Source organism: Aethalodelphis obliquidens, unplaced genomic scaffold (genome assembly GCF_003676395.1).
Source record: "Aethalodelphis obliquidens isolate GAN/ISIS:26980383/991018 unplaced genomic scaffold, ASM367639v1 scaffold10, whole genome shotgun sequence".
NCBI classification, from domain to species: domain Eukaryota; kingdom Metazoa; phylum Chordata; class Mammalia; order Artiodactyla; family Delphinidae; genus Aethalodelphis; species Aethalodelphis obliquidens.
In genome coordinates this window covers 45,166,005-45,178,313 of record NW_020837954.1, presented here as the reverse complement: position 1 = coordinate 45,178,313, position 12,309 = coordinate 45,166,005, and the positions used below count along the sequence as shown (strand labels likewise).

Here is a 12,309-nt window from a genome sequence, read left to right as displayed (position 1 = left end):
CAAAATGCATCCCTCCCTCTGCCGTTCATTTCCCTAAAATAAAACCACCCACAGGATAAAATGAGTAATTCCTGGAGTAAGCAGTGCCACGGCATTTTTTATTAAGATATGTCTGGCATGGGAAGCCTACCAGGAAATGCCTCCAAATGAGGATTAATATCAGGAAACTTGGTGTAGTCTTGTGATACTGGCCCACAACGCCACCACCTCCACCACTGGGGCAAAGATTAACAGCCTTCACCAAGCTAGGAAGACATCTGCTTCTGAGTAATCTGGGGCAAATGTAAACGTGGGCTCCACTGGACTCTGGTTTTTGCACAAAGCAAATGTTAGAGGCCTTGCATTCCTTAATCAAGTTGCTTTTAAACATCTAAGTTTAGGTAAGAATAGAGACTGTTGACTAGAGGCTTCTTGTCTGCTCACTGTGGGTGTAACTCGATGGTGTATTTCTCAGCTCTTGTATCACCCTGACCTCATTTTGACCTCGAGGTTGCTCTTTGATCACTCCATGCATAGATGATGGCCAAGCGGAGGTTTGGTAACTTAGATTGGGGTCTGCTTAAGAGGAGAGCTTATGTATCTGTATATTCCCAGAGCCTAGAACATCTGGCCCTTAGTGGATATTCCAAGTTTTGCTGAATTGGCATGTTATGGAAATTGGATTTAACCAGTATTTATTGAGCACCTACTATATGTGCTCCTCAAGGTTGTGTGGCAAGATTTTTCAAAGTGGAAAACCAAGGGACAAATGGCCTTTTATTTATTTATTTTAAATGATAGGTACAGCTGAGAGTATTATTCTGGACTGAGTTGTCAAGGGAATTTTTTTATTTAAAACAAAACTGTGTGCAGAGCATTATTTTAATGTTGTAGGGATTTACAGAAGGTAAGGAAGGCCAGATGTCTGCTCCCAGCAAAGAACTTAAAATCCAGAGGCACTGGAGGCCAGACACTGCAGGTACAGGTCTGGATGGGGCATCTCAGCAGCTACTGCAGGTCAGGAAAGCAGGGTGGCTTGGACATGTAGGAAACCTACATGGGAACCTGCAGGGACCAAAGTCAACAGGCTGGATTGGTCCATCAGATTCAACTGTCAATCCCTTTGATGGACAGATTTCCAATCCAGTCCAATCTCAGTGAAGTGGTTTCTTAGGTCTGTTTTGTTTTATTTGTAAAGAATGATGTGCTCGGGCTTCCCTGGTGGCACAGTGGTTGAGAGTCCGCCTGCCGATGCAGGGCACTCGGGTTCGTGCCCCGGTCTAGGAAGATCCCACATGCCGTGGAGCAGCTGGGCCCGTGAGCCATGGCTGCTGAGCCTGCGCGTCCGGAGTCTGCTCCGCAACAGGAGAGGCCACAACAGTGAGAGGCCTGTGTACCGAAAAAAAAAAAAAAAAGAATGATGTGCTCTTGGATAAGCTGTGCCCAATGGCAAAAAGCCATCTGGGTCCCTAATATCCTTTGCAATTTCCCTCAGTGTAGAACTTCACAGCCCACAGGTCAAGGTCTCCCAACTCGAATGGGAGAATGAATGTTCATGAAATGGATGGATGGGGAGATGGACGAATGACTGAATGGATCCAGTGACACAGTCCTCGGAACATCCTAGGATACTCTGAGACTTTAAAAATTGAAGCCAGGCAGCCACTGCACCAGCCTGCTGACTCCAGTCTCCCTCCTGCAGCCTGTGGAGGCTCTGGAAAGAGATGAACGCCCTGAGAGGAGGTCTTAGGCTCGCGATACTTCCTGTGGTTTCATTCTCTCCTCCAAAAACCACCGGCAGAGCTTTGGACTCCATGCCCCGAGATTCAGATCTCCCTCAGCTTCAGCTTGCTCTGCTCATCACCATTTCACTCCTCTTTCAGCTCTAAGCCTTCAATGTTTTCCTACTGTCTTCAGACTGAGAAAGTTCAAATTCCTTAGGAAGACACTCAAGGCCCCCCAGATTTGGCTCCTACATACTTTTTATTTTTGAATTTCCACCCCCCCCAAGAACCCCTTCTAAGAGCAGACCCTTCTTGGGAGAACTCGTTTTAGATCTAGCTTGGAATTTTGAGATCTCAGGGAATACTAAAGCCATTAATTTTTGTGAGTTCACACATATAAGTATATAGCACTTTACTTATTCAAAGAATTTTCAGTGCTATTAGCTCATCTGATTTCTAAAAAACCCTTAGACGACTGTAGAGAAGACATCATCCCCATTTTACAGAGGAGAAAACTAGGGCACAAAAGGTCAAGGTCCTTGCCTAAGACCACATAGCAAGTAGGTGGCAATGCAGCTCCTGCGGATGCCCCAAGATGGAGAACAGAGAATTCAGTCTCTAGCATAAAGAACTGAGTCCTTAAAAAAAAAAATCATGCCTCATTTTTCTTTTTTTTTCCTCCCCTCACGAGGCTAAATCTGTGAAACTGGAACAACACAGCAAACAGCTGAGGGCTATGGTCACAGCCCACAGATCTTTATGGAAGATTTGGTCTTGGCCCAAATTTTCAAAAAAGCCAAATGGATCGGCAAAACACAAGTGCAAATGCTGGGCCCATGCTGACGGGGCATCTTGTGAGATATTTCCACAGGAAGCAAACACAGGCAATTAACTTTGCTGTAACAATGCATGTGGTCAGATAAAAGACAAAACCGTCAGAGGGAGCCTGTACCCCACCCCCAGGCCCCATTTCAAATGAATGCATAAAGCTGGCTGAGCCTTCACTCCGGCTACTGACCCCTAATAGCAGGACATATACTCAACATGTCTATTGGCATTTTGACCACTGTTGGTTGGCTTCTGAGAACCATGTGACCGGCTGAGGAAGCCACCCCAGAGCTCCTGATCCCAATAGGGGGATGGAGGGGGGCATTCCAAAGGGCTTGGGTGTTACCATTCCCACTTCTCAGACGGGCAGACTGAGGAGAGCAAGCTTAAAGGACTTACAATCTTACAATCCTAGACAAAGCATATGGCTGAAACAGGATCAGAGCCTGCTCCCCAGCTTGGGGACCTTCTCTAGGGACCTGGAGTTTCTCCAGGTCTCTGCATGACAACCAAGCCCTCAGCTCTAATAACCCAGGGGCAGTGTGATCTGAGCTGCAGACTTGACCAGCAAGTTGGGAGATCGGAGAGCAAGTCCTGGCTGGGTCTTAGCCTCCTCTCCTTACCTGGAAACTTCTAAGTCACACCCGTGCAGCGGGTGCGGGCAGCATTGCTGGCCAGGAAGGGTAAGGCAGTGTGAAGACCATGGTACTGGCTGACTTCCCCTCGGTCGGTTGGCTCCGTCACACTCAACCTTGATGCAGAAACATTCGTGGAGGTTGGTGGGCTGCTGTTACTGCACCAACATGGTCTACTCTAACCTACTCTCCCATATAAATGAAAGATTAACCACTCCCAAGTCTCTCTATCTTCTATCTTTCTGATTTGTTGAAGTGTTTCAGTGATTTTCATGATATATTGTTCAGCACAGGGGTCTCAAACTCTGTCTATTTCTTTGTTATGTGAACTAAGAATGGTTTATCTATTTTTAAGTGGCTGAAAAAAAATCAAAAGAAGAATAATATTTCATGAACAATGATAAGAAATTGAGCTTTCAGGGTCCATAAATAAAGTTTTTCAACACAACCATGCCCACTTATTTATGTATTTTACATTGTTACACTGTTACGGTGTAGCTGTTTTTTTTTTTTTTTGCGGTACGCGGGCCTCTCACTGTTGCGGCCTCTCCCGTTGCGGAGCACAGGCTCCGGACGCGCAGGCTCAGCGGCCACGGCTCACGGGCCCAGCCGCCTCACGGCATGTGGGATCTTCCCGGACCGGGGCACGAACCTGTGTCCCCTGCATCGGCAGGCGGACTCTCAACCACTGCGCCACCAGGGAAGCCCGGTGTAGCTGTTTTTATATGGCAGAATTGAGTAGTAGTGACGTAGATCACATGACCCACAAACGTCAAAATTTAAACTATCTGGCCCTTTACAGAAGAAATTTAGCCTTTTAAATGAACTCTTAGTTTAGGGTAAAAGGCAGGCTACAGAATCACCCTATTTGCATAAACACTCTTTACACATAAGTTGAGAGAAACAAAACACTAGAATAGGCGTTATCTCTGGGTACTAAGGTTATATGCAATTATTTGAATTCTTTCACCAAACTTCCTAAACATAAAAGTATAAGAAAAGAGTATTGATGACATTAAGGAAATAATATCATAAATATCTTATCTTACTGTGAGCCAGACACTGTTAGTTGTTGACATGCTTCATTTCACTTAATTCCCTTTCTACAGTATAGGTACCGTTGTATCTGTGTTCTACAGATGAGGAAAAGAAGACTCAGGGAGTTGAAGTAACTTGCCCAAGGTCAGAGGGCTAGTGAGAAGCACTCTGTATATTTATGATGAAAACACACTTAAGAAACAAAAGGGGACAAGCTGAAAAGAAATTGGTTTAGGAAGAGTACTTTATTAGAATTCAGAGAATCCCAGTCCTAACAGACACTGAGGAGGTTAGAGATGCTTTGGGTATCCTCAGTAAGGTGATACAATATATTTGGAAGTATGTACCTGAAAAATGGCAGAGAACTGTGCTAATGAAGGCTGTGTATCCAGAAACATGTCACGGCACAATGTGCTGACTTCCCAAGTTTTCCCATCAAATATTCCATGACTTAGTAATAACATAAATGTCAGGAAGAGAGGACTGGTTGACTAAACCATAGTACTTCCACACAATGGAGTACTATGCAGCTATTAAAGAACCAGGCAATAACCACATCACTGCTGTTAGGTGGCACTGCGATTTTGAGACTGCTCTGTGGTGATGCAGGATAAAGCAAATAACGTGAAGTACTAATGCTATCATCTACGGCGTCCTTGAGAACCAGGGTTCTCAGCATAGAGAAAGGTGACACAGACATAAGAAAGAAGTTAAATAGAATCCCCTGTAGTTTTGAGTTTGAATGGAAAGTATCAGTATGTACTCGTGATGTATTTTTATCAGAAATAACAACTACCTATTTCCTAGCTCTGGCCACTGGAAAGGCCTAAAAATGATGACCAACCCAGGAACAATGAGTGCCTCTAAGTGCCCAAATTATGGTCTCTAAAAACCATTTCCCCCTAAGAGGAACCAGCGATTCTTAGAGAACTAGCTGATGCCAGGTCTGGGGACTGGCCTGGATCATCTTAGTTTCCTTGGTGTTTGAATGACATAAAAGACTAGTAGGGTCATGTCAGAAGGAGCCAACAGGGCAGAGATGGCACAACCCAAGCATTGATAAAAATAATAAACAAAATGGATAAAACACATCAAATATGTTTAAACCCACAGGTTTACAAGGATACGAAAAGACAGACACACACAAAACCCCTCATTGGTCACCACTGGATGATGACAGTAAACCATTCATTATTTTTTAAATTGGCAAATAAAGGGAATGCATCCAACACATATTCCATCTTTCCTATGTGAACTGTATGACTAGATAATCAAATGGTAGATGCATTTGATTATTTGTATTTCAGTTAATAAATGAAGAAAGAACGATAGAATTAGAACAGCATTTTGTAACCCCTAATTAACTAATGGATTTAAGCAATAAGCATCAATAGCTGCTAAAACCACAAAGAGAGACAACTAGACATCATGTGCCTTCTGACAAGACAGCACAGCACAGTCTAGGAAGTAATTTTGCCCACAAAAATCAAACTTAAATCTGATTAAACACCTAAGTCAAATGACCAGTTTATAGGAAATGCAGATGGTAGACGGACACGTTAAATAGCACCACAGCGTTGCAGTCAGAAAAATCCAGACAATGGAATCTCTCCAGCACAAAGGATCCAATTTCTTCATTAAGTAAATGGCAAGGGGTTGGGGTGGGTGGGTGGGGAGGACGTAAAAGGAACCCGTAGATTACGAGGCGCTTAAAAGACAAGGTGATCGACTGTGATGTGTGGGCCCTGTTTGGATTCTGATTTTGAATAACGATTTTAAAAAGGCATTTATGGAACTACCATAAATTTGAACACTTGCACGACATTTGATGATATTAAGAGATAACTGCTAATTTGTTAAGGCATTGTGGTAATGTTAAGACCAAGGGGTCAGTTTCTCTTAGAGAGATACACACCTAACTATTTACAGTGAAATGATACAGTCTTGGATTTGCTTTAAAACAAACGGTGAAAAAATAGGTGGGGACACAGATAAAAATGAGATCAGTCTTGTATAGACGATTGCTGAGTCTGGATGAGGGTCCACAAAGGTTTGTTGTTCCATTCCTTCTACTTTTCCACATGTTTACAAGTTTCCATAATAAAACATGAAAATAAATCCTTCCTGATATCATGATCAGAGCAATAATACTGGGCGGGGAGCATCATGGTTCTGACCAGTCTCCCTTTTCTCATGTTTCATGAATAATGGAGAGTTGAGCTTTGTGCTTCAGATTGTTCATCTGGGGAGCTTCTCCATCACCCATGGGGGTTCTCCATCACCCATGGAGCTTCTCCATCATCCATGGAGCTTCTCTATCACCCATGGAGCTTCTCCACTACCCATGGAGCTTCTCCATCACCCATGGGGGTTCTCCATCACCCATGGAGCTTCTCTGTCACCCATGGAGCTTCTCCATCACCCATGGAGCTTCTCCACTACCCATGGAGCTTCTCCATCACCCATGGAGATTATCTACTACCCATGGAGCTTCTCCATCACCCATGGAGCTTCTCCACTACCCATGGAGCTTCTCTATCACCCATGGAGATTATCTACGACCCATGGAGCTTCTCCATCATCCATGGAGCTTCTCTATCACCCATGGAGATTATCTACGACCCATGGAGCTTCTCCATCACCCATGGAGATTATCTACGACCCATGGAGCTTCTCCATCACCCATGGAGCTTCTCCACTACCCATGGAGCTTCTCTACACCCATGGGGATTCTCCATCACCCATGGAGCTTCTCTATCACCCATGGAGATCTCTCCACCACCCACTGAGATTCTCTATCACCTGTGGAGATTCTCTACTACCCATGGAGCCTCTCCATTACCCACGGAGTTTCGCCATCACTCTCCTCACCACGATATGTCGCTATGTGCTTGGGACACATACACACACGTACAAAAATCTACTGGGAAAAAAAAAAGATTTCTCATGACTTAAATATTTTGCTTTGAAGGTGCAAAGGGTGCGAGGGACCTCATAAAGCAAAGTCACTGAACTCTACAGAACCAAATCTACCTGGCACAGGTGTTCAGTGGAGCTCATGACCAGGGGGAGAGAAATGATAGTCGTGGTGTTGAGGTTGGTAGGTATTTCCATTCTGAAGTTCTGAGCAAATCTGGATGATGAGACACTGGCTGTGTTCTCATGCCATTACCTGCATCGGTGACTGTTTCCTAAATTAGGTAATGTCTGTGGGAGGGCAATCTCGCTAAATTCTCACCTGGGGACCTTACAAGTGAGAGAAACGAAGAGGGTCGAGGGGACAAGAGCAAAACCTTAAGCCCTGTCATGGAGTGTAGGATGGCGGAAGGAAATAAATGTTAGGACCCAGGAAGTGAGAAATGGGTCTGATGCGCATCTCTAGAAATGGCCCCTCCCAGCCCTCAAGTTAAGCTTGCTGCTTAGGAGGCTTCTGGTTCTTTCGTCAGCCTCACCAGCAGCTGTGTGGTAACGGTGCTCAGCAGGGGTGTGAGTTTCCCTCCCCCAACCACCAACCATGGGTCCCTTAAACCCTAGAGCTCATCCTGTTGAAGCACTTCATTTACTGGTGACACTGCCCATTTCCTTGTCTGTCTCTCCCACTAGGCTTTAACTCCCTTGAGGGCAGGGGCTTTGGCCTGTTCCTCGTGGTATCTCATCACATGGCACAAAGCTCCCCAGTCACCACAGGGTTGGGAGTCACTGTGGAAGCAGTGCAGGGTGGTAGTTATGAGAGTGGGCTTGACCCCCGGCCCCGCCAGCTACTGTTCCCAGTTTGCCAATGTTGTGCTATGGTGTCCAGATTCTACTATGACTTATTACAGAACTTCAGGTTTTGTAAAACACTCCGAGGTTTTCCTGGAAAAGATACCACGTGTAATGGTAAATTTCTATTTCTATTGAACAACGTAACTCATCTAGGAAAACAATCCTCCTGGAATTTTTTTGTGCACCTACCTGGAATGGTCTCCACTGATGGCCTTATAAATAACAAAACCTGAAATTGTGACTACATACAATGCCTTGGATGTGTGTTAAAGGGTGGGGTGGTGGAGTGGAAAAGTGAACATCTTGGGACAGAACTATTCGACTAGATAAGCAAACCTGGGCATCTTCGAATGTGTATCTCCCTCCATCTTTGACGTTTTGACTGGTTATCTCGTAGCTGTGAGAATCCAGATTGATTGCACTTGGGGCTCCGGGGGCCAGAAACTCTTGCCAGATTTCTTCCACCCTCTTGGCCACATCTTGTAGGGGTTGTTTCTTGAGATCTTGGACAGCCAACCAGAACCTGAAATGGAAGCACAAAGACAGTCTGTTCCATGGGCTTAGTCAATAGCTGCTCTGCTGGACATGGTCCCAGAACTGACCTCCCATGGCATTCATTCTGCTGCATCCCCAAGCCTTCCCAGTGGCCACTTCACACATCACGAAGGCCGCAGGGCCTGCTGAGAATACAAAGGCGTTCCATTATTGCACTAAATGCATGTGAGAAGATCACTGTGCTCCTGATTACCAAAAAGAGATTTCTCTCCCTCTACATCAAGGTTTCTCAGCCTCGGCACTATTGCCATTTTGGGCTGGATAATTCTTTGTTGTGAACGCTGCCTTGTTCATTGAAAGAGATTTAGCAGCAATCTTGGCTTCGAACCATAAGATGCCAGTGGCATCCCCTCCCCAGTTGTGACAACCAGAAAATTTCTGGACATTACCAAATGTCTTCTGGGAGATAAAATCACCCCTGGCTGAGAACTACCACTTGACCTAGATGCCACGCCACAGACAATGTGAGTCCCTTTGCCATATCTGGTTGGGATGTGGCGGCATCCAAATGAAGGAGAGGTCAAAGAAGCAGATAGAATCTGGGCGTCATTAAGAATATTTGAACTGGAAGGACCCAGTCATTCATATTATAGATGGAGAAACCGAGCCTGTTTGCAACATCAGTATCAGGCATGGTGCTTGGCATATAGTAGGTGCTCAATAAATGTCTGTTGGAATGCAGATGGGCTCGTCTGGAACAAAGCTGAAGGGACATACGTGGGGAACCTCTCTACTAAAAGAGTCTCCAGGGATCACTGGAGAGAAAAACCTCGTGCTCACATCCATATTTGCCTCTCACAAATCCCTCAGCAGCAGCATGGTGTTAGAGAGGTGGGCGCGAGCTGTGAGCTCTTTTCTGCTGAGAGTGACAGTAGCCAGGGCCAAAGCTCGGACAACAGCTCCCTAGGTCATGAGGACGGTTCCCGAGGTATCCCTGGAGAGGGCTTTCAGCAGGACTCAGGTCTGGGTGGCACATTTCATGCCCTGTGAACAACAGAGTCCAGTTTCCCCATCAACGAGACATGAGGACAGGCTCCTGGCCATGTGGTTCCCACAGCCACGGGTATCACACCTACTCAAGCCAACAAAAGGGCAGGGACAAGAGAAGCTGAACCACGACATGAAAGAAGGTGCATTCAATCTGTCATCGAATTTCACCCACAGTAAGATGTACTCTGTTTTTTAAAGGGTAAGCATATTTTTCTGTTGCTCTCCAGAGAAACGTCTGTGTAGTCAAGTGCATGGCCTAAAGGTGCCACCCAGTGGCCAACTCAGGTAATGCAGCTCCATTTACACAAGGACAGAAGACTGGAGAGAGTGTGTGTGTATCCGTGTGTGACACAAGCTCTGTGAGCTCCAACTCTCCCCCTGATTTGCCATTAGTGATTCTAACGATCTCCCTGAAGAAAACCCTCATGGTTCCCTCGCTGGTCCTGAAGAGCGAGAGGCGGGGAAGGAGACAATCACTTCACTCGACCAGAAGATAAGGAAGTTCTCATCCCCGCTGTGCTGCTGTCTCGGAATTGCTGTATCTTTCTGGGCATCTCTCTCCTCATGGCACAGAGGGTACAAAGCAGGTGGAGGGGTACGTGAGACAGGTCTGGTCTGAGCACTTCCTATCTGGTGTAACTCTGAAATGCTTTCAGGCCCTGTGGGTGGGAGCCGTGGAGGGAGCTGCAGGGCGGCCACAGGCTCAATCCTGGGCCACTCTGATCCCTCAGAGCTCACCTCTTCCTCGGGTGGCCTGGGTGCAAGGTGCCTGGGGTTCCTGCCACTGCCATCTGCCATCACCTGCCCTTCAACACCAGCCCTCTGTCTTTCTGCCCCAGGTCTTTGGTGCTCACGTCCTCTGGCTATGCAGGGAGAGGGAAACCAGTGGCTCTTTAACCGGAGTCTGGTGGGCAGGGGGTAGAGTTTGAAGGGGGCTGTTAACTGTCCAATTGTTCAGATGGGTCTTTGAAACTCAGCTGGGAGTGGGTCTCCTCCATCCCCCTGGACGTTCCCTAGGTTCCTCGGGTCTCTCTGTCCCCCCACTAGGTCTGCCATGAAATGAAGGAGGTGGCCAAGTATTTAAAGGTGAAAATGGTCATCTGGCGATGACAGTACCTGTAAGGTTTTCTTCTCCTGGAGGACCGTGTTTGATGGGCAGGTGAAATTTAGGAAACCAGTCCTAAAGAAAGGAACTGGTGTTGGTTTTTCAGAGGACTGGAAGGAGGGCTAACGGGCAGCTCGCTGAGTCCTCTGCAGCCCCAGGGAGCCACCTCGGGCTGAGGTCTGGGCTGGGAGCAACTTCTCCGGGCCAGTGTCCTTCCCAAGACCACCAGACCCGGCAATTTCTCACACAAATGATGACACCTGGGAGATTTCCTGCCCCCCTCAGTCACTGTCATGTGGGCGTCCCCTTCTGTCCCTTGTTCCAGTCTGCTCTGAGGAGCAGCTCTGGGGAGGCCCTGAGGCCCCAGCAGCTTCTGAGCGCTGCAGGCTCCCCGTGGCCCCTGAGGCCTCAGCGTCCCTTTGGCAGAATGACTTGGGAGCCACATTAATGCACATCGCTCAGCTGGGTATAGAGAAGGTCTGGAAATTTCGGAATCAAATTTAACAAACTTTTACATAAAAAATTAAAAGGTTCCCTTTACCAGATAAAACCAAGAAGAAAAAAAGCATAAAAAGAAACAACAGGCATGCTGGAGGACAGGAAAGAACAGGAAGGGGAGGGGCGGGGATGACATTCCCTAGACAGCAGCTTCCTCTCCCTGCGCGCACGGGGACCAGCTCAGCCCTCTGTCTGCCTTGGAGATGACCTGTCTCATCCCTCTCAGGCGACAGCAAAAATGCTATCACAGGGGCTTCCCTGGTGGCGCAGTGGTTGGGAGTCCGCCTGCCGATGCAGGGGACATGGGTTCGTGCCCCGGTCCGGGAGGATCCCACGTGCTGCGGAGCGGCTGGGCCCGTGAGCCATGGCTGCTGAGCCTGCGCGTCCGGAGCCTGTGCTCCGCAACGGGAGAGGCCACGACAGTGAGAGGCCCGCATACCGCAAAAAAAAAAAAAAAAATGCTATCACAAAAGCATCCTGACATCCCATATGTGTTTACCATCACTGGCTTCGAGGAACCTTTGTGTCAATTAGAAATTCAGAACAGGCTTGCTTTGTATTTGTCATCTCTGAGCCCACGGGCCTGAGCTGGGGGCTCTGATCCCCGGATGCCTGGTCCCCCACCCCTTGCAAGAGGCCCTGAAGCTCCCCTCCCCCATCTACTGAGGATGGGAGGCCCGCTGAGGCCTGCGCAGCTTCTGCTCTTATCAAATGCCTGCAGGTACCGCTGCTCCTCCAGGACACCAGCAGGGAGGAGGGTGCCAGTGGCGGCGGATTAGTGCCCACCCTGCCCTAAGCCTCCGTGGCTTCTTGCGGCAGAAGGTCTGTCATGACTGGTAGGCCACGAGGACACGTGGGTATCAGGGAGACCACCTGTCCTGCTTTGCGGGAGTCGGCAAGGTGGGGAAGCCAGCCCTATGCCGGCATGTGATCTGCGTCATTGGCTTAGGAATGCAGGTGGCAACTGGCCTTCGCGGGGAGGCAGCCTGGGCTCAGACACCCCCGGCGCCGAGCAGGAGGGGATGGGACTTGAGGGCGGTCAGGGGCTGCCTCAGGGGGCCTCCTATCTCCTGCAGGGCTGGGGTGCTGACAGGCAATGGGGTTTCCTCGCCAAGGCTGGCTGCAACAAGGGGAACCACGCAGCAGCTGGACGCTCTCCATCCTATCAGGAGGTCTGGGCAGCCCTTAGTTC

At 47.8% G+C, this 12,309-nt stretch overlaps 1 protein-coding gene across 2 annotated transcripts in view; it reads right to left on the bottom strand.

The window, feature by feature from the left end:
* The window catches only part of RGS6 (regulator of G protein signaling 6), a 577,653-nt gene that overhangs the window by 41,291 nt on the left and 524,053 nt on the right, over nucleotides 1–12,309 (bottom strand). For both annotated transcript variants that reach the window (XM_027111673.1, XM_027111674.1), the window contains one exon: nucleotides 8,306–8,492. In XM_027111673.1, the coding sequence (XP_026967474.1) occupies nucleotides 8,306–8,492 (187 nt within the window). The remainder of the gene's footprint in view (nucleotides 1–8,305; nucleotides 8,493–12,309) is intronic.